Consider the following 21994-nt stretch of genomic DNA (forward strand, 5'->3'; position numbering starts at 1 on the left):
ACTTGGGAGTGTAAGGTTTATGCAAGATGAGTACCCAAACATCCTACTGATCAGCATAAGCCAACATTCTTTTGTGAATTTCAGCAGAGTTCACTCCCTCTTCCCAAAGAAGCCTCACTACAGTGCATTGTTCAACAATGGTGCAATCCCACAATGGGGTGTTCATGGTCATTTGACCTTGCCTTCAACTAGACTAACAGCAGAGCTCCGTGCTGTGTGCGTTTGAACTATCCATAGGTCACTGTGAATGTGTTGTGCAGTTTGAAGTTAATTTTCAAATTGCCTTTACTATTTGATTTACCACTGTATAAAATCCGCAAACCCACCTAATCCGCTACAAGATTATGAGGTAATAGAGCTTGTAATGGCAGCATCATGGCACAAAGCAGGAATTCAGGCATAGATAAAGTGTCAGTCCATCACAGAGCCACCCCATCCACTTAATTATGTGCATTATTTCTTTCTAGCGTTCTGACTTTGGCAAGTTCTATGCGCCACTAGAGCAATGGCTTGGTTTTGGAAATCAGAATGCTCACAGGTGTATTTCTCAATAACATCTAAAAAAAGACTCGGGTATTTTGTTCAAAACAATATACATTATCAATATACATTTTAATATTTACAAATTGATGCTCAATAACATCTGAAAGTCTTTTATAAATACAAATAAAAGAGAACCTGGTATCTTACAAGATGATAAAACAAAAACAAAGATAAAACTCTGTAAATCATTAAAAGGACAAAGCCTTCCATTGTCAGTGGTGCAGAGGAGATTTAAACAATAGGATTAGTATGCAAATCAGACAAAGTGAAATCCTAGTGGTCATCGTTTGTCTTGTGCATTCAAAGCTATGTTATGAGAAACAGTTTTTTGAGTTTTGTCCACACCGATGTCCTGGCTGTACTTCATTTTCAATACCAAACCCTGAACTATTGTTTTTTAAAGATAGTTGGATGTCCTTCAACCTAAACTGTCTGTGGCCCTTTGGAGTCCATCTCTTTCCCACCGAGAGCCATACCCTATAATAAAATCCATTTCTACACTTTGATTTATGAGTTGTGAGTTGGCCCATCTCATAACACTTGTAAATATGTAGCTTTAAAGTCTGTTCCCAGAGCATTGCGTGCATTGCATTTGTAAATCCCCGAGTTCATGAAAGCTGGGCTTTGAATGACAAGGGTCCCGTCAGCTGTCATAAATATCCCTCCTTGCATGGCAAATCGATTGCTTGCTACTAGCGTGGTCCTACCTGGTAGGGTCCAGGATATTTCAGGCTTTGGTATGCCAGCGGCATGACATTTCATGTATATGGGATGCCCTCTTTTGATCCTTGAGATGGATGGAGGCCCATTAGTAATGTGGGGTGGGTGTACTGTTACCATGACAGGGATTGATAATGATGAAATACCAAACTCATTGGATGCCTTACAAGTATAGGTGCCTCGGTCAAAAGTAGCCACTTCCCGGAGACTCAGAGTGCTGTTTGCTAGAAAAGAAGCCCTGCCAATGACTTGGGGCTTGTCCATGACTAGGCCACTGGGTAAAATCCAGGAGATGGAAGGTTGAGGCCAGCCCTCAAAGGAACAGTGCAGATTTAGGGTCTCGCCATATGATATTCTTACAAGGCCTGTATTCCCCCGGGGTTGAGGCTTCCTTCCTGATTCTAGAACATACCGTTTCTCTGCCTGTCCTGCTATGTTTTTAGCCAGACAGCGATAGGTTCCTGCATCTGTGCCTGTTGGGTTAAGGATTAGAAGGGCTCCATTTTCTTTGAAATGGTGAAACCTTAAGAACTTGACACCTGGTGCTAGCTGAGTTCCATTGGGTAGAAGCCAAGTTACTTGAGGAGCGGGTTTGCCATGTGCGAGGCATTCCAGTATTATCTCCCTACTACCTGGCTTAAGAATGTTGGCCATATTGTGAGGCAGTGGAAAGCCTGGCCTTTCTGCGGTTGCTATCACTTCAAGTTCCACAGTTAGCTTTGTTTCGCCCATTTCATTGCGTGCCACACAGAAGTATTGTCCTGAATCTGACCTTCTCAGGCCCCTCAACTCTAAGCTCCCATTGCTGTGAACCTGAAATCTGCCTCCCAAATATGGCCTTGGCAAGATGTTGCCGTAAGATGTGATCCACTGAATCTGTGGCTCAGGAACACCATCTACTTTACAATCCAGTATCTTAGCCTGATAGGACAGAGCTGTCAGTTTTATGGTTGTGTTTCCTGCACGTTGATTTATTACAGGTTCTTTGCCATCAATTTCCAGCCTTATATTCTTTATATCATCTCCTGCATTGTTACGAGCAACGCAAGCATAGGTTCCTTGGTCAGTGCTGCCCACATTTCTTATTACTAAAGTGCCATCTGCTAGCACCTGATATTTATTAGATGAGGTTATGATGTAATTCCCAGGGGACAGCCATATTATTTTGGGCTTGGGTTCTCCAATGGCATCACATTTCATGGTAGCACTCTCCCCAATCCTACCCCTCATGAACATTTGTTCCTTAGATAAAATCCTGGGCCGATCCGGCACTACCTTAACATTGACTGTCATCTCATCTTTTCCCAGCTTGTTTTCTGCATAACAAGTGTAGTCACCCTCGTCCTTCAGGCTCATCTGTTTCATGAAAAGGGTTCCATTTTCAAATATGATGTACCGCCGTGAGCGTACCCCATTGTCATCTGATTGAAGAGCATTGTTGATCATGGTGCCATCCGGAAGGCTCCAGGTCACTTCAGGGTCTGGTAATCCAGAGGCCACACAATCCACTTGAAGCCTCTCTCCATAAGAGACTTTCTTTTGGGTCCTTCCCTGCTGCTCAATTTTGGGAGGGTTCATCTGTATCTCAAGGCTGAAGAGCACAGTCTCCTCGCCATTAAGATTTCGCGACATGCAAACATAATCTCCACGGTCTTGCTCAGTGATTGCCTGGATGCGTAATGTGCCATTAGGGAAAACCTTGAGGTGTCTTTCTGGGCTGTAAAACAAGAATCACAATATTATTTAATATGACCAAGAATTTTGTTAAAGATCTCAAAGACATTTTTTAATGTGCATGAATGTATAGATATATTCAGTATATAGATATATGGAGGAATTTTTCAGACAAAATTAAATAAATAACTAACTATCTAATGTGTCACACATTCATATACATAAATACCTGTATACATTTCTATACATTATATATATATATATATATATATATATATATATATATTATACACTCACCTAAAGGATTATTAGGAACACCATACTAATACGGTGTTTGACCCCCTTTCGCCTTCAGAACTGCCTTAATTCTACGTGGCATTGATTCAACAAGGTGCTGAAAGCATTCTTTAGAAATGTTGGCCCATATTGGTAGGATAGCATCTTGCAGTTGATGGAGATTTGTGGGATGCACATCCAGGGCACGAAGCTCCCGTTCCACCACCTCCCAAAGATGCTCTATTGGGTTGAGATCTGGTGACAGAGGGGGCCATTTTAGTACAGTGAACTCATTGTCATGTTCAAGAAACCAATTTGAAATGATTCGAGCTTTGTGACATGGTGCATTATCCTGCTGGAAGTTGCCATCAGAGGATGGGTACATGGTGGCCATGAAGGGATGGACATGGTCAGAAACAATGCTCAGGTAGCCCGTGGCATTTAAACGATGCCCAATTGGCAATCAGGGGCCTAAAGTGTGCCAAGAAAACATCCCCCACACCATTACACCACCGCCACCAGCCTGCACAGTGGTAACAAGGCATGATGGATCCATGTTCTCATTCTGTTTACGCCAAATTCTGACTCTACCATTTGAATGTCTCAACAGAAATCAAGACTCATCAGACCAGGCAACATTTTTCCAGTCTTCAACTGTCCAATTTTGGTGAGCTCGTGCAAATTGTAGCCTCTTTTTCCTATTTGTAGTGGAGATGAGTGGTACCCGGTGGGGTCTTCTGCTGTTGTAGCCCATCCGCCTCAAGGTTGTGCGTGTTGTGGCTTCACAAATGCTTTGCTGCCTACCTCGGTTGTCACGATTGGTTATTTCAGTCGAAGTTGCTCTTCTATCAGCTTGAATCAGTCGGCCCATTCTCCTCTGACCTCTAGCATCAACAAGGCATTTTCGCCCACAGGATTGCCGCATAGTGGATGTTTTTCCCTTTTCACACCATTCTTTGTAAACCCTAGAAATGGTTGTGCGTGAAAATCCCAGTGACTGAGTAGATTGTGAAATACTCAGACCGGCCCGTCTGGCACCAACAACCATGCCACGCTCAAAATTGCTTAAATCACCTTTCTTTCCCATTCTGACATTCAGTTTGGAGTTCAGGAGATTGACCAGGATCACACCCCTAAATGCATTGAAGCAACTGCCATGTGATTGGTTGATTAGATAATTGCATTAATGAGAAATTGAACAGGTGTTCCTAATAATCCTTTAGGTGAGTGTATATACCTGTAATTTTATTAAAAAAGCTTTCTGTAGTGTCTGCATTATTCAGCCTTGACTACTCCCCTCCACAACTCTTGCCCATTCATTAATCCTACTGCTCGCATCCTCTCTCTGTCTGACTCAGTCGGTTACAATGACAAGGCAGAAAAGCAAATTATCTATTCAAGAACATCCAATTTTAGGTTGTGACAAGAGTGGATAATGAACATCGAAAAAGAAAATGAACAAAAAAGAGCTGCATATAATAAAAATTGAGAACAAACAGAATCGTCCAATAAACAAGAAAGAGAAAAATATCCTGAACAATATGCAAACAGAAATGTAAAGAAGCAATGTTTAAAGAATGTAAATTAGAGGATGAAGTCAGTCAGTCAGTCATTTTCCATCTTACTATATCCTAACACAGGGTCACGGGGGTCCTGCTGGAGCCAATCTCAGCCAGCACAGGGCACAAGGCAGGAACAAATCCTAGGCAGGGTGCCAGCCCACCACAGTAGAGGATAAAGTAATTCATAATATTGCTTTTGACTTATATTTTATTACGTTTTACTTCTACTTTTTTTATTTTTACTTTTTACTACATTTAATTAGTCATTGGTATTTAAAATAGGCAGTTGCAGTGAAATACTGATTTGCTATCTATAATAACTAAGGACCAAATGGTCTTCCTCCCGCGCCCCGGATACTCTTCCATATACCAACTCTTTAAATACAATTGATTTCTCTAATGGAGGGGAACCCAGCACCCATCCCTAGGGGTTGGCGAATTAAGTGAGCACTGGGCAGAGCCCCCTAGTGTATAGAAATAAACATTTTTGGACTCTAATGGTTGTTGATATTTAATATTCAGCCATATGTCTTTTCTGTATTGCTGCCCACAACTTTGCTTCAGCTCTGTCCTTGGGAGGTTTAGGAATCTAAACTTCAGTCGGAGAGGATCATTTTATGACCAGTTCAAATCAGCCCTACTAGTTTTCGCTGAACTCATTTTATTTCTTTCCTATGTTGAAATAAATGATTATCCTGTCCTATATCTGCATTCTGGGAGACATGATCAAGAGCTCATTAATTTATGTTTGAACCAGTCATGCCAATTTTAAGGTTGTGTATGCCACAGTCTGCCCCAGTGGCACCATATAGTAAGACAGGAACCAAATGTGAATGTGACACCAGTCCATTGCAGAAAGTGTGTGCTTAACACTCAACAAAATTAGATCTGCTAGTCAACCTAACTGGAATGTCTTGAGATGCAGGAGAAATGGACATGGAGATGGGAAAAATGTGCAGAATCCATGCAGATAATGGCCCAGCCAGATTTTGTCAACTGTTTGGTGCACCACTGTGCCTGTCTGATTTTATGCTTTAAATAGTCAGTACTCATATGCACTAGGAAAGGCTTATATTTCAGCTAACTGTGTTCCTCTTAGTTCTTACCATGCCCTTCATTCAGATCTGTCCCCCCACTACTGATAGCAGTGGGCAGTGTCAGGTAGACCTAAGGTTCTTTACTAATCTGATTTAATGTCTGATTCACAGCAGGCACTGGATGAGGGTTTGTTCAGGTCCATCAGCTCAGTTTGCTGCATTGCTCATTCTAATTGTATTTAATTGAGCCGCTCCAAAATAGAGGGGGTCCAGCAAATTAGTGAAGTCATAAAAGAGAGAAGAGACATTAATGGATCAAACATACTCATTTTCTTAAATTTCCATAGTTATTGCCCATTAAGCAGTTCATTAAAGTTCATTAAAGGACTCTATGCTTCTCAAAAGTTCCTAATAATTGTGCTTGATCTCTCATTTTATTTCCTTAATCAGAACACATTTTGATGGTCAAAGTAGTGATAATAATAAATTATTTTCATATCAGAGGTTAATAGAAATAGCAATAAGAATGTTTCACTAAGGCTCTCTTGTACTTGACAGATCTTAGATGACATGCAGGATATGCTGGTCCCTTCAGTATTTTGTGTGAGACACAATCCTCCACTTTAGAAATCTATACATTTTTACTTTTACCTGGCTGATGTTTCTATCCAAACTTACTTACAGCATTTGAGATACAATTGGTCACATTTCTTTTGTTTGTGAACAAAAGAAGAGACTTGCTGAAGGCCAGTTAGTGTCAGTAGCAGTGTCTGAAGACCAAAAGCTTAACCACTACACCACATTGCCTGCCTTTTATACTAAAATGCCCAAACCTACATTGCTAGTTAAGTACTTTCAAATATATTTCCTCACATTTGTGGTTAAACTGGCCTTGTACAGTTGTAAATCTGTGAGCACTTCTGAGGCACCAGTGTCCCATCCAGGGTTAGTTTCCACCCAGGGCAGGTACTGGGTCAGAGAGCTCATTCAGAAAGTGGCTAGGTCCAAGCAAGGTAGTACATTTACACAGTGGGTAGTGCTTCTGCTTTGTGGGTTCAATTACCAGCTACACCAGTGTCTGTATACATTAGGCATTTTTCCACTTCAGGAACTTTGTTTTCAAGAACCAATGAGTTCCTGAACAATGTAGGCCCTGGGCCACTTGTTGTCTCTTGCCACTTTCGTGTGTCATGTTCCCATCACACAACAGGACTTGTAACCTTTAAGTAAAATATGTAACGTGCAAAGAAGAGTGATATGGTGCAAAGTGTGGTGCTGTCAGTTGTTCATGCAGGACATCGCCACCTTATTGCTTCTAACTGATCTTGATTTCACAGGAGAGGTTATTTCTTCAGTGGAGTGCATAATGTGGTACACCATCTTCACCGATAACTGTCCAAAGTCCAAACTGCAAACAGATTTGTAAGATCTTGTGGTCAACCAATCAGCTCAATTCATTGCCCAAGCCCCATCCACAACATAGTTTCTAGTTGAATGCAAAGTACATACTCTGGAGTCGGAGCTAAAACAAATGCAGCAGGATCTACAAACATCTTGAGTTCCTGAGCTGGAAATGGTGCAAAAGTTTCTAAAAAGTCCTTGGTTCCTGAAAAAAGCATCTGGCAAAGGGAAAGCGGCTATTGTTACACTTTCCATGAATTTATCCAATAGCTCATGCTCCCTCCAATATGCCAAAAATGTCCACAGTAAGTCAGTCATTGGCTCTTATTTGGCCCAACATGAGTTATGTGTGGCTGTGTTTATAAGTGTGCTCTGTGATGGACTGTCATCACATCTAGATGTGCTCCTTGCCTTATGCCCTGTGCTGCCTGGATAGGCCCTGTCACTCCATCAACATATGCAGGATAAATAGTGTTTAGAATATGGATGGGTTAAAGATGTCGCAGCAGTAGGGGTGGTTGCCATGCTTGTAGTTTCTTCCATGCATAATCGTCAAGCTCTCTTTGTGTTTGTGTGAATTGTCTTGGGACATTATTTTTTCTCCCATATAATGTGTCCTGTGTTTTCATTGCAGCTCTCCAGATATACATTTCCTTGATTAGTTTCTCTTGATCAGTATGTTCTGAGCTGTTAAAGCATACCTGCCTAACTCTTTTCTGATTGTATTTGCCAGGATGAGTTACATCCCTGCCTCTTCACTACTGACTTGAAGGTTTCAGTGAGGGTGTCATTTCTTGGGGACTATGTCACAGTCTAGCTAATGAATGAGCTCTGTTCCACCTTGGCTGTGTGTCTGTTATCTGTGTTGGCTGTAGCACTGTGCCCTTTCAAACTAGGGAAGTCTCTGAATATGCTCATTTTGAGATGTAAAGGAAGCCAGAGCCTACCTTGGCTTATAAGGACGCAAGACAGCCGAAATGAACTACTTCATATAAGACAGTAAAATAATCACCTGTAGCGAGAATCAACCAGCTTTTTGGAAGGGAGTCTCCAGAGAGCACCTTGCTGCAGGTCTCCAGACGCTGGGCAGTGAAGAAGAACTGATGTCCCGTAAACAGCTGTAACTCTGTTTTGCTGGTAGACGTCTGCCTTGGGGATTGTGGACTCTCTTTGGATGTCTAGATGCACCAGTCTTCTACTGGTGCCCACCGAGTTGGTGGCACTGCACTCGTAAACTCCTCTATCTATAGGTAAAGCATTTTTCAAAAAGAGGGTGCCATTAGGAAAGACAAAAAATCTGCTGGCAAAAACCTGAGAGGGCTTAATGTGCATGCCACTAGGAAGGGTCCACTTAAGGAAGGGTTCAGGCTCCCCGCTGGCTGTGCAGTGAATATAGATGCTCCTTCCCATTGTTAGCATGACTTTTTCAGAGGCTGCCTCCTGAATGGTGGATGGAATAGCTGTAACATGGACGTGGTACATTATGGTATCGGCACCTGCTGCATTACTGGCAATGCACTTATAGTCACCCTTACTGGAAAAATTAGCAGCATGGATTCTAAGAGTGCCATTTGGCAGAAGGATTGCATTGTTATCGATCGTCATCGCTTCACGAAGAAATGTCTTGTCTGGGAGGATCCAGGAGATCTGAGCGTGGGGTTTACCCATGGCAATGCAGTCCAGGTCAACAGAGCGACCTAAAAAGATAGAAATCTCCTTTGAACCTGGGAGCTGAATCTTTGGAGGTTTCGTCAGCACGGCAAGTGTAATCACCATACGATCTGACCCATATTGGTTCTGTGCAGTGCAGAGGTACTGTCCACGGTCTTGTAGCTGAAGATTTCTAATCAGGAATGTGCCATTTGGGAAGACTTCAAACCTCAGCCCGTATTTGGCATTCTCTTGTATTGTAGCACCTTTAAAAAAAACGAATTACAGTTTAAGAGGTAAGAAGTAATTTGTAGTCATTGCAACTTGGATATATGCCAGCAGCTACTGTAATTAGTTATCACTGCAAAACACTCAAGAAATGTAACTTGAGCAGCTCAAAGACCCCCCTCCAGGGTCTTACAATCCACAGAAACCTCATTCCCATCCCAGTGCTGGGGCTATTGGCTGCAGAGAAGCCTTTGTTTCTGGAGTGCCTTTGATTAAAGAGTTATGACAGAAGCACTAAAAGTCAGGTGTGGATGCAAATTCGGTTAACCCCTTACACCCCAAACTTTAGCTCCTGGTAAATCTGCCATTACAGTTGTTAATTCATGTTAACCTCTTTAGTTGGAGCACGTCTGTACATTAGTGCACTGTGTGCATAGAGAGGTTCATTATAGAAGATCACACACATGTTCTGTATATACCTGTCACACAATAATGCAGGTTTCTTTGACCAATGACGTCAAACGTAATTAGATTTATGGAGGCAAAACAGTCATTGCAATCAATTGGTATAATCATCAGCTTTCCTAAAATGTAGCGCCATAACCCAACCTGCACTTTGATTTTTTTCCGGCACATCTTGTTAAAGTTCCCATAAAATTAAAGAAGTCAGTATTTGCTCTAATTGTAAATGAAGGTAAGATACCTAACTACAAACTATTACTTATTTGTAACCATGACATGCCATTGTTGTTAGTGCAAAGAGCACTGAGAAGGGAGAGACATTAGTGCTTTGTACACACTAAAGCAGAGGCGTCCAACTCCAATCCTGGAGGTTCATTCTAACCTTTTTTTTTAATAGTGACCAGTTTTTCCTGCCAATTAATTCCTTTGCTTTCATTTTATTTGACTTGCCTTTAAAACTCAGACCCTTTAATAATTTCTTTTTTCCTTAATTAGCAGCTAAGCAACAATGAGATGCAAAACGAGCCGAAACATGACCAGTTAGCATGTGTCCATCATACAATATCTAAGCATAAGAAAAAGGTGAACATCTTACTGATGTTGATCTGCTGAGGACCACAAAACATTTTAATGGTGCTCTTAGTAAAAGGAAAATCAACCATTTTGTGGCAGAATGAGAGTGCCAACATGCTGTTAAATTAAATAAAAGGTTTAATAAATCCCAGGAATCGGCTTCTAATTAAGCAACTGGTTGGAGTTTGAGACTCGGACTTAGCTGGTCATCTGTTGGCTCTCTTCATGTTTCATTTCTGTTTGGGTGCTTAAGAAAAAAATGCGGCAAGTCAGAGGAAAGAATTTTAAAAACCAAGATCTATTTAAGGGGCTTGAGTCTTAAATAGCTAATCAATTAAATTGAAGGAAAAAGAAGTTAAAAAACGGGTCCCTAATTAATAAAAGAGAATGAAAACCTGTGGCTACAGTAGCCCTCCAGGACCGGAGTTCAAGATCCCTGCACTAAAAATGGCTGGTCCAACACAATCAATAATTGCTTTCATCTGTTGACCGCTACACTAGCAGTGATCTTCACGTTTAACAACTCACATCAACTAATATTCACATTTACTCTTTGCAAGTCTTTGGTTAAAATCATCAGTTTTATTTTTAACTAGCTGGAGTACCTAACATTGCCTGTGTGCATTTGTATAATGGGTTAAGATGAGATAACAATATTTTAGTTTTTTGAATGTTGACCCTTTTGACTTTGCTGAGTAAAATGCAAGTGAAACTTGTCATCTACACTACTCTCTAATAATTATTAATTTGACCGCTGCCATGAGTTTTGCATGTAATTGGATTTCATTATTGTGGTAATTCCTTGCTAGGTTGGAATCACAAATGATTTGTATTTCCTGGTTGGGTGTGGCTTCACAAATAGATGTTTAATGACACATTAATAAACGGTGTTTTTTGAATAATTGAATCCATGAACCCTGAAAAGCATTTACAGTATGTAATATGTCATGTAATAGGTCATGTTTGACCAATATGGAGCAGGCTACTTTCCTCGTCTGGTAGCCCAAATCTCATTCCATTCATTATACAGAGTACTAGCAAAATACCCGCGCTTCGCAACGGAGAAGTAGTGTGTTAAAGAAGTTATGAAAAAGAAAAGGAAACATTTTAAAAATAATGTAACATGATTGTCAATATACAGTAATTGTTTTGTGAGTGTTATTGAGTGTTGCTGCCATCAGGGATTTGATTATTATTATTTCTTTCAATCAGGCTCGTATTTGGAGGATGTGTTGTTATATTCCGTGTTTGTCAACTGTTGTAAAGATAACAGGTTTCATTCATCGAAATGTTCACTACCCAAATCGGTAATCGTGTATAAGATGTTTAATAGGCATTCCCGGTATTAAGTTATGGATTTGCCTGCGAATATTTAGCGGCAGCATGTCTATGAACTTAATTTAAACTTAAGCTTTACACCTTGCTTTCCTATTAATATGTCTACAAAGGCTTGTTCAGATTCAAAGTGTTGTTCCTTTCTTACTGCATCAATAAACGGCTCATCTTCCTCTTTATTTGAGACATCACACACTGCATGCACGGGTTTACCTTTCCCATTCCTGCAAACTTTAGCGAAGTGATTCAATTTACCACATTTTTTAAACTGTTTTTAGCTGGACATTGACTTTTTCCAGCATGTGCTTTGTTTCTGCAGTACCTGCACTTATGAATATGTTTGTATGTGTCACACACTTCATATTCTTTTGCTGCCTTCTCAATTGTGTAATGCGTTTTTTGTTCAGTGCTCTTTGGAGCTCTTGCTTTTTGTGCGTACTGCGTTCACAGTCAGTTCACGTGAGCCGCTCGGAGTACATGCATCGAAGGTTCTCAGCTGTGCTTGTGCTATCTTGTGCGATGTCCACGGCTTTATTTAATGTTAGCTCAGACCCGGCACTTAAAAGTTTCTCTCGCACTTTTGCTGAGTTTGTGCCAAACACTATTCTATCTCTGAATGTCTCATCTTCGTTTGCATAAGCACAGTCCTTCACCAACAATTTTAACTCCGTTACAAAGTGATCAAAAGTCTTGTTTATACCCTGCGTCCTCTCAGTAAACTTGTATCTTGTGAATATCTTATTCATCTTAGGCATGACAAACGCCAGCGTCAGCGTGTCTATGAACTTAATTTAAACTTAAGCTTTACACCTTGCTTTCCTATTTGTTTGCATAAGCACAGTCCTTCACCAGCAATTTTAACTCTGTTACAAAGTGATCAAAAGTCTCATTTATACCCTGCGTCTTCTCATTAAACTTGTATCTCGCGAATATTGTATTTGTCTTAGGCATGACAAACACCAGTGGCCGCGTGTCTGTGAACTTGATTTAAACTTAAAGTTTACACCGTGCTTTGTTTCCGCAGTAGCTGCACTTATGAATATGCTTGTACGCGTCACTTGCTTCATATTCTTTTGCTGCCGTCTCAATTGTGTAATGCGTTTTTTGTTCAGTGCTCTTTGGAGCTCTTGCTTGTTGTCTGCGTACTGCGTTCACAGTCAGTTCACGTGAGCCGCTCGGAGTACATGCATCAAAGGTTCTCAGCTGTGCTTGCGCTATCTCGTGCGATCTTGCGATGTCCATGGCTTTATTTAATGTTAGCTAAGACCTGGCACTTAAAAGTTTCTCTCGCACTTTCGCTGAGTTTGTGCCAAACACTATTCTACCCCTGACCATCTCAACTTCATTTGCATAAGCACAGTCCTTCACCCGCGAATATTTAGCGGCAGCGTGTCTATTGGATTGCTGCTGACGGACGGCCTAATATGGGCAGACACTCAATTACGTGGGAGGCGTGACGATGAGGGACGCAACTCCGCCTCACATGGCGACTGAGCTGCAGGCTATGGCCGTATATATGTACGTAAGTAGGTTCCAGTTATGACCGTTACGTTTAGAATTTCGAAATGAAACCTGCCTTTTGTAAGTAAGCTGTAAGGAATGGGCCTGCCAAATTTCAGCCTTATACCTACACGGGAAGTTGAAGAATTAGTGATGAGTCAGTGGGTCAGTCAGTCAGTAAGGGCTTTGCCTTTTATTAGTATAGATAAGATTTTAAAATAATAGGTAGTGGCGAGTGAAACAGCCAAGTTTCCTTTTGCATACAGTTTTCATGAGATTACGTAAGCGTGAAAATCACCAAAAATGTTGCTTTGGAGTTACTTATTTTGGGGGGTTGAAAGAGAGGAACATTGCTCCTTAAGGGTTTGGCAACATTATACACCCCTTATCCAATCAAATATTTAACAGAAAAGGGTTTAGATGAAATTAAACAGGGAAAAATGCCATTTTCAACATGGCTAAACACAACCCAGGCTGAGAAAAAATGACTTACTCTTAGACCAATGCTGTTATCCAATCTAGTAGAGAAGAAAATGCCTCACCAGCTATCTTAGATGGATCCCACTTTTGCCTGTATAAAGCTTTCTGTGGACTGGTAACAGTGTCCTCCCATCAGGTAGCAGGAGGATACTGGGGCTGTCCCTATGTCAGGGCTGTTTTTTGGGTTGCCTCTCTCCATTACACCTACTCCTTGTTACGCTATATGGACTCTGTTTTAAGTTGGACCAATGGCAACGCATATTTCTTAAAAATTGGTTTAGCTGTTTTAGTGTGATTGGTGAAGAAATAAACAGATTATAATTTTACTTATTTAGATTTAAGGTGGATTTTGATAAAGAAAATGTTTAACTGAGCAGTGGTGGGTGGCTCCTAAATTTTTTCATTTTGTTTCATTGCTGGCCATAGTGTTTTTAATAACTCCTTAAGTCAAAGAGATTGGACTTTTACTTTAACCACATAAGAAAAAGAAGAATTTCTGATATAAGCAGGTTTCAGAGAAAATTGTGTGCTTGAGATAAAAAAAAGTATTTTGCTATTTTTTATTCAATTTGGTTTTGACTTCTAAATTAGCAGCATATATTCTGTAAGCATTTTAATTCATTAATTACTAAAATTAGTCTCTGGATTCTTCCATAATTGGGTACAGAGTGTAATTATTACTTTCTTCTTCATTTATATTCTTTAGTTTAAATGTTTCAATTGTTAATGCACTTAATTTACCACTTCCCTGCTGGTTATAGTTTATTATAAATTACTAGCCAACCTGCGGCGTACCATACGCCGCATACTCAGGCCGGTTTTTTTAATGATTTTTAAGCACAGGGAGAAAATTAACATTTGAAAAATCGGTAATGTAATAAATCACTAAGAAAAGCAACATTGTATCAATGCACAGAACGAACCAACACACAATCGTCCGTGACTGAAAACTGGCGGACCGCCATCGCTCATGTGCCCACCTCCAACTCGTCACTTGAGTCGTTGTCGTCTTTGCACAGTCCAGATGCACCTGTGACTCACGTAGACTTTCCGTGTTCCTGCAGGAGCATCTAAGAAGACGCATGTTTGTTGCGGATGCGAATTGCTGTATGTAGCGTGTAAAACAGTTTGCTATGGTGCACGCGGTCATGCGTTGTAACCAAAAACTCGGTTTTAAAAGACTGCTTACTTCATTGTGTTTTAACCTCAGTTGTAAAGGATTGTTTTAAGGATCCCATGGGATACCCCTCGCAAACCGTTTTACACGCTGCATATGGCGATTCACCTCCGCGAGAAACATGCCTCTATGAACAGTCAACAAGACTCGAAGGTGCATGTGGCCTCTACGACAGACGAATATAAATGATGCCGTTTTTTCTGTGTCGTCGCATCCGAGTTGGTGGGCGTGATTCTGCAAGTTGTGGACATATCCAATGGTCTTGGAGTTGGTGGGTGTGGCTCCTTCCTGCGTGCGCCATAGGTGTCTTACTTGTCGGCGGTTTAGTGACACAACGCCCCTTCCGGCGTGCTTTCCATGGGTGTCTTGCCTTAGTGAATTATATATATACTGTAGATAATGTGTCTCATTGCTTAAATAAAGTGGAATCTTTAAACTGAAAATGAATCAAAGTGTAAGAAAACCTAAATTATTTCTTAACGAAGTCCAGGATATATGAGTTCTAAAAAGCAATTTGATAAGAGCAGTAGTATTGTCAAAGGATGTATTTTAAAGAAATTGTCCACTCTGTATCCCATTAAAGAGTTCTCTGGCTTCTTGTTGTCCTGCCTACTATACCAATCACTACTCTGTTCAAGTATATTTAATCCTTTACCTGTGGAAACTTTGGTCCAGGACATTAATGGCTTTGGGTCTCCAGATGCATCACAGGGAAGATGGACGTCACTTTCTGCCAAAGCAGACACACTCACGGAATGAACTGAAGAGATACGTGGCTTTAGTCCTCTGTTCATAAAGTTGGGAAACTGTAGTACTGAACTTGGCATTTTTGGCACCTTGTGGTTGTAATGCCAACGACTACCGAACATTATATTTGATGTTGATGCAGGTGGCGTTGGTGTAGGCTCAGGGGCTGCACGTGTTGGATTTTTTGCAATGTACCATGGTTGTAAATGACTTGGAAGGGTTGAAATGGTAATCCTTGGTGGGCCTGTAACACTCCTGCCTGCCTGTCTAGAAAGTGATGGGTTGGAGTAAATCTTTTCATAACTTTTTCCTTTGATTTCCTTTTGATTATCCATTGCTTGATTTCTTGGCTTGAATGTTGCTTCATAGGCAGAGTTCTTAACTACAGAGCCAGTCACAGGGGTGAGAGCAGGCTTCGCAGTTAGTGCTGTAATTTCAGGACGGTTGGTAACTCCATTTCCATGCAAGCCAGAGTAATGAAATGACCAGGCTTTGTTGAAGTATTTGGGAAATGCTTTAAAGCCTTGATTGGAGGATCTAGACAGTGCATAGTTAGGTGGACCCCAGGATGAAGCTGTGGTGTAAGGCTGAATAGTAGAGGGTACTTTATACCGTGTGTGCTTATACTGTTGAGAAGACTGCACAACATTGTTTGATTGGTGCTTGTTTAGATCCATTGCTGATGTTTTTCTAGCTTTCTCCCATGATCCTGATACATGACTGAAACTTAAATTTGGCTCTTGAACTACTGTCCTCTGCACAGAGGACACTGAAGAACTTAGTCTGTTAAATTGTTTGGCCAAAAATGGACTTTTGGTGGAAACTGAAGGAGTGTAGATATAGGATTTTGGATTGCTGTTTGTTTTTTTAAATTCAAGGTAGGACAAAGTCTGTTCTGTGATGGAAGAGAGAGTAGGAAGGCTTATGTTCTCATTACTAGAAGTCTGACGGATGAGCCATCTAGTTGAAACTGTCTCATCATGGGAACCTTGTAAGTTCATTTGCTTTGAAAGCTGACCCATTTCCCTACTATTATCTGAAAAACCTAAAGACTCATTATCTTCCCTGGCTGTCTTGTTTCCAAGTTCAGGATGTTTCATTTTGGATGATAATGAAGATCCATGTGATTTCTCTAGAAATAAAGGAACAACATGGCTTGTTGTGACAGAGGCTGTTGTAGTCTCCTGAAAACCGGGTAATGAGCTGTGGAAAATGATTTTCAAATCATCGTATGGCAATGGAGTTATTGTTGTTTGTGAACCAGTCTGCGTAGCTTCTTTTCTCATGTCAATTTTGTAAAATGTTTTGGGTGTTGTAGAAACCTTGGCTGAAATGTGTTGAGAATAATTACTTGTGACTGTTGGAGTTGTCTGCAAAATTTTCTCAGAGACATCTGTTGGTTTCAGATCTGTATTTGTTTGCCTATCAGCATTTGGAAAATGAATGCTGGGAGCATGAGATGGCCATATTGGACGGTATCTGCGCTGTGAAGGCCTCAATCTTCTTTGTAATGGTGTCTGTCCATTTTCTGTCCTCACCACACTCCATTTTTTATTGCTAGTTGGAGTAATGTTATCTCGTTTTATAAGAGGTGCGTCTGTAAATTGTGGATTCAGAACTGGGAAGGTCGTTTTGTAGAAATGAGCTGTAGGTGAAACAGATTCTGTAGGTGTTTCTAAAATAGTTCGAGAACTGATTGAGGTTGCTGCCTCCGTGGGCACAATAACAGAAGGCTGCGAACTTGTTATAAGCAAGTGCAGAATATTAGCTTCAGTTTTTCTAGTTAAAACACTTATGGTGGTCATTGGTAATATTCTTTTGTCTGTTTCTGTTGAAGAAGAAGGTGTATTATGGGGGGTCTTACCATGCGCTTTTGCCAGTAACTCAGCCCACCTTTTTGGATCAACATTCTTCACTGACAGGTTAGTTCTCCGCTTACTTTCCCATGTCTTCTTTGCATGTTGCTCTCGGGTTCCAGAACTTGTTTTAATCTTTTTTGCACTTGCAGATTTCTTTGTATTTTTTTCAGATATTTGATCCTCATCTTCAAAATTTGCAACTTCTACATCTCCTGAACCATCTTCCTCCTTTTTTGCAACATCTGTCTTATATTTATTGCTCTCTACTGGTTTTTCATATTCCTCTTCAAGTCTGCTTTGAGTAAAACTAGAAAGTTTGTTAATCTTTATTGTATGCATAAGCATGTCACTGCCATAAAGATTAGCAGCTATGCAAGTGTACTGCCCAACATCTGCTTCGGTAGTCTTTGTAATCATGAGAGTTCCATTTGAGGATACATATTTTCCAACACCAGAGACTGATGGCAAAATAATTTTGTTTTGTGGGATAAACCAACGTACCTTGGTGGGGAAAACTGAGGAAGTGGAACATGGAAGAGACAGTGTTTTACCAGTCTGCAAAAAGATTTCTTTTCCATTTGCCTCCTCTGGTGTAGCCATCAACTCTCTTACAATTAATCGAAAGGATACCAAATCTGCTTCATGCTCAGTTCTTGCAAGGCAATAGTAAATTCCAGCATCGGAAGTGTCTGCGTTTTTTATCACTAAATTTCCATTTTGAGACACCAAAAAGTGCTCATGAGATTGATTTGCTCGGGACATATCGGGAAGGATCCACTCAAATTTTGGTTCCTCAGAGCTAATCACTTCACACTTCATGCTGACCTCAGAACCTTCTAAAACTATCTTCACTCTCTCCTCAACCCATCTACGAATCAGGACCCAGGCTGGCGTCACTATGGCATTACTGATTTCACTCTTGGTCAGATTCTGCTGAACTTCAGTGGTGAAATTTAGGACAAGCTTGCTAGTTGTGGTTTTCCTCCTGTTTAACTGGATACTGACACTGGGCTGTAAGAGCCAGGCTGGATCTGCTTGTAGGTGTCCTTTCAGCTCAGTAAAGTATGGGGTGTCTTTACCTGGAATCTGTGAATAGCGGTATGTGGTTTTATTTGCTATGTTTATATGCGAGCCTTGCTGAAGAATAGCTGGACTCTCATAATAATATGCAATTAATCTCCAGAGTTTTTGAAGTTCCTCCTTCTCAATCTCACATTCTAGTAAGGCTGAAATATTGACAGAGATTGCCAGAGCCCCTTGAGTGGTTAAGTAGTGCCATTGCATCGATGTTCCTTCTTCCTGAAGCTTGACATTGCAGACCACATTAGCTGTATTCTCCTGGTTGTCTGATAAGCTCATAGACAGCCATCCAAGAGGTGGCTGATATTCTTGCACTAGCAAAGCTCCACCATATTGCTCCTCCCAGGAAGGACCATCTCTCTGCTTGAGGGGGGAGTAAATGACTGGCTTTTCACACAAGAACTCATCCAGTGAAAGCTGGAATATTTGGCTTCCATTGAGAGCTTGTGGGGAAGTGCAGAGTGTGCAGAAGTCACCACTGTCCGATTCTTTCTCCTTTTTACATTTGAAAACACCTGTTTAGAGAACATATGCATGTTATTCATGATGTCAGTTTTCAACAGGTTGAAAAAAAAGTGGTATATACATCCATAAATATTGTTAAAATGCAGACTGTTACTTCATATATGAAAAGGGATGAATTCTTAACATTTTAAAACTGCATGAGATTTATTATGCATACATTTAGCTCCTGTTCAGATTTCTAGAGCCTGCATAAATTATGTTCACAGTGTAAATTTAGTTGGTTGTGATGAAGTTACAAATGACCTACTGTATATGCTCCTTAAAAACTTGTAAAAGCTGATAACCAAAAGATTAGTGAACTGATGAGTCAAAAGGTCAGCTGCAAAGGAGATGAAATGAAAATTCTAATGGAGTTAATGTAATGTCTAACTGGATTATTACTTCAATAGATCTGAGCTGATGTATTATGTAATGAGGTTATTCATATCTTTTTGACCTTAGGTCTGATTTCAATAGGAATAACATAAATTTGAAGTTTTAAGAGTATGTTCTTTTTGTGTAATATTTGTTTAAATACTAGCCAATTGTGTGTGTGTTTCTAATTATTTCCTGTATTATTCTAGATTTCAATCAGAGTGATTGACACCAAAAAATTGGTGCACTAAAAATGGCGCCCACATCTAGTGGTAAATGATTTCATGTTTTAAAGCTTGATTATGTCATTAACCATTGAGTTAGTTAGTAACTTCATTTTGACTTATATGAGCCTAGAAATTGTTGCAATGCAGTTTATCCATTCATCCATTTTCTGAGTCCATATTTTTATTACAAGTTGCCAAAGGCTGAAGTCCATCTTAATAGCACTGAATGTAAACTAATGACCAAATGTGGATGATATGCTCATGGCTGATTTAAAGTCTCCAGTTAACATAAAGAATGTGGAAATAAACTGGACTCCTGGAGAAAACCAATGAGGAGAAGGTACAGACATTTCTATACATTATGAAAAATATAAAATAGATTCTCAGATCTGCTTAATCCACTTAAGGGTGACAGGGGCCGGAGGCTCTCTGAGCAACACTGTAATACTTAATTAAGTAGAGTATAAATCGCCTGTTACATTTCAGGTCAGGAGGAACCAACCTTAAGCTAGTCTCTATGGTATTAATGGGTTGGAACCGCCAGCCCATTGCAATTTGCTTCCTTGTACAGTATACACCTACATTCATCTGCTGTGACTGGAGGTCTCCAGTTAACCTGACCTGCATATCTTTATAACATGGAAAGAGAAAAGAATAAGCAGAGAACATACTGTAAGGTTGACGAGATCAGGTCGTTCACCCCAATATGCCTTGTCAGCCCCACAGAACTTTTGCAAAATGTCATTAAGTTGAGATTTGGAAAATTCAAAAACACATCTTTTTACTACTTAAAATATTTCAAATTCCATAAATTTAACCCTTATCCGTTCATCCGCACAGACATAAGGAGAATGTGCAAGCTCTATACAGACAATAAGAGGGCGAGAATCATGTTTTCGTTCATGGTGGTATAATTTATTGTATTTTTAATACTTTTTCCTACAAACCATTGACTGGAGAGTATTCTGACATCATTAGGTGTGTGGTAGGGAATCAGTCATTGACAGGGTACCAGTCCATTCTAGGGCTTATCTGCGCACACATCCACACTCATTCCACATCAATATAGCAGCTCAGAGTTTCCTATTGCAATGTAATTTAACTTCCTGAAAATGTTTTTTCTATCTTCTAATGCATATAAAGGGGAACTGTATTAATTTTTCAGCTGACACTTTCATCTAAAGCAAATGAAATCTTGCAAATACGTGGTCTGATTAGTTGCGATGGGAATGGAATTGGCAAACCCTGTGGTTTATGTAGGAGGATTTAACTGACTTTGGTGCAGATTTATTCTTTGGCGCAGATCTGAAGCACCGCCAACTCACCTGGTGACTTCTTGTTCCATTCTGCCAACCACCGTAGCTGACAATCACAGTTCCAAGGGTTTCCATATAGATGCAACACTTCTAATGCCTTTATATACCTCAGGGTTTCGGGCAACATAGAATGCAACTGGTTATTGGAGAGATAGATGTGCCGTAGGCTGGAGCCAAAGAAGTTTCCAAAGAAAGAGAGTGTGACAAAGGTGTGTGGGTGCACTTCCTTGAGAAGATTTCCATCCAGCTGCAGCAGGCGGAGAGCAGTGAGCCCTTGAAAAGAGAAGGGCTCAATGAACTCGAGGGCATTGTGATCCAAGTGCAGACGAACCAGGCTGAACAGTCCTTGGAAAGTTTTGGGGGTGATGACCTTGAGTTTATTGTAGCTAAGCTTCAGCACCTATTGAGAAGTGAAACACATCTTTGATTGATTGCATGGAACAACAATGAATTAATACTGAGGTATTCTAGGACATAAGGTAAATCGAGTCGCTTTAAATTACGAAAATAGCTTTCATAGAGAATGGTCTAGGAATACTCAGACTGCATGCTTTTCTGGAAACCAAGTGTTTCTACAGTTATTGAAAAGCTGGTCCACTAGTAACATGCTATACAGGTTTACTGTATATTTGTTTTTTGGTTTGAGATGCACAAGGAGTTTCTCCCACAATTATTACTTATGTCAAGATACAGATTACTGATTAAATATACAAAGCCCTGCAGCTTCACTGTTGGTACTGGTGGTTGCAGGCTGAACAGTCTGAACAACATTTGAGCTGTTTAACTGAAGAGAGTCTTAGCCTTACCAAGTGACCCATCTATTTGAACTAGCTTTTTATAATCCTGAGCTGTGAGAAGGAAAAGACTTGCAGCAGTGTCAAGTGGATAGGAAGAACCTAACCTTGTGAGAACTCCAGTCCAGCATGGGGCACAGAGCATAAACACTCTGAGCCACAGTATGAATGGGCCCACTCCACTCATGTCTTCTAAGGCTCCTGATTTTTTACCTTCAGGCTTATTTTCTCTTTCCTAAAGACACCAGTACCTGAAGTGGGACGCATATTCACAAATATCAAGGACTGCAGGTAAATGTCAAATAATCTCTTCATATACAGTATGCACATTATAAAGAAATAAAAATAAAAGTAGGCATATCATGCAGTTTGTGAATGCTGCATTATTTCGAGTGTTTCTAGCAGTTACGGCTAGATTTTTCTTGAAGTTTACTGTTGTGTAAAAAGGATGATAATTGTCTTGAAAAGTATCAA

At 40.3% G+C, this 21994-nt stretch overlaps 1 protein-coding gene across 1 annotated transcript in view; it reads right to left on the bottom strand.

Annotated features, from left to right (window-relative positions):
* Positions 1-647: 647 nt before the first annotated feature.
* The window catches only part of si:ch211-159i8.4 (matrix-remodeling-associated protein 5), a 38285-nt gene continuing 16938 nt past the window's right edge, over positions 648-21994 (bottom strand). Inside the window, exons 4-7 of the mRNA XM_039766255.1 lie at positions 20736-21126; positions 15274-18819; positions 8226-9129; positions 648-2980 (exon numbers count right to left, since the gene is read on the bottom strand). Coding sequence (XP_039622189.1) covers positions 1075-2980; positions 8226-9129; positions 15274-18819; positions 20736-21126 — 6747 coding nt within the window. The 3' untranslated portion in view covers positions 648-1074. The remainder of the gene's footprint in view (positions 2981-8225; positions 9130-15273; positions 18820-20735; positions 21127-21994) is intronic.

The sequence above is a fragment of the Polypterus senegalus genome, chromosome 10, assembly GCF_016835505.1.
Source record: "Polypterus senegalus isolate Bchr_013 chromosome 10, ASM1683550v1, whole genome shotgun sequence".
In the NCBI taxonomy this organism is placed as follows: Eukaryota; Metazoa; Chordata; class Cladistia; order Polypteriformes; family Polypteridae; genus Polypterus; species Polypterus senegalus.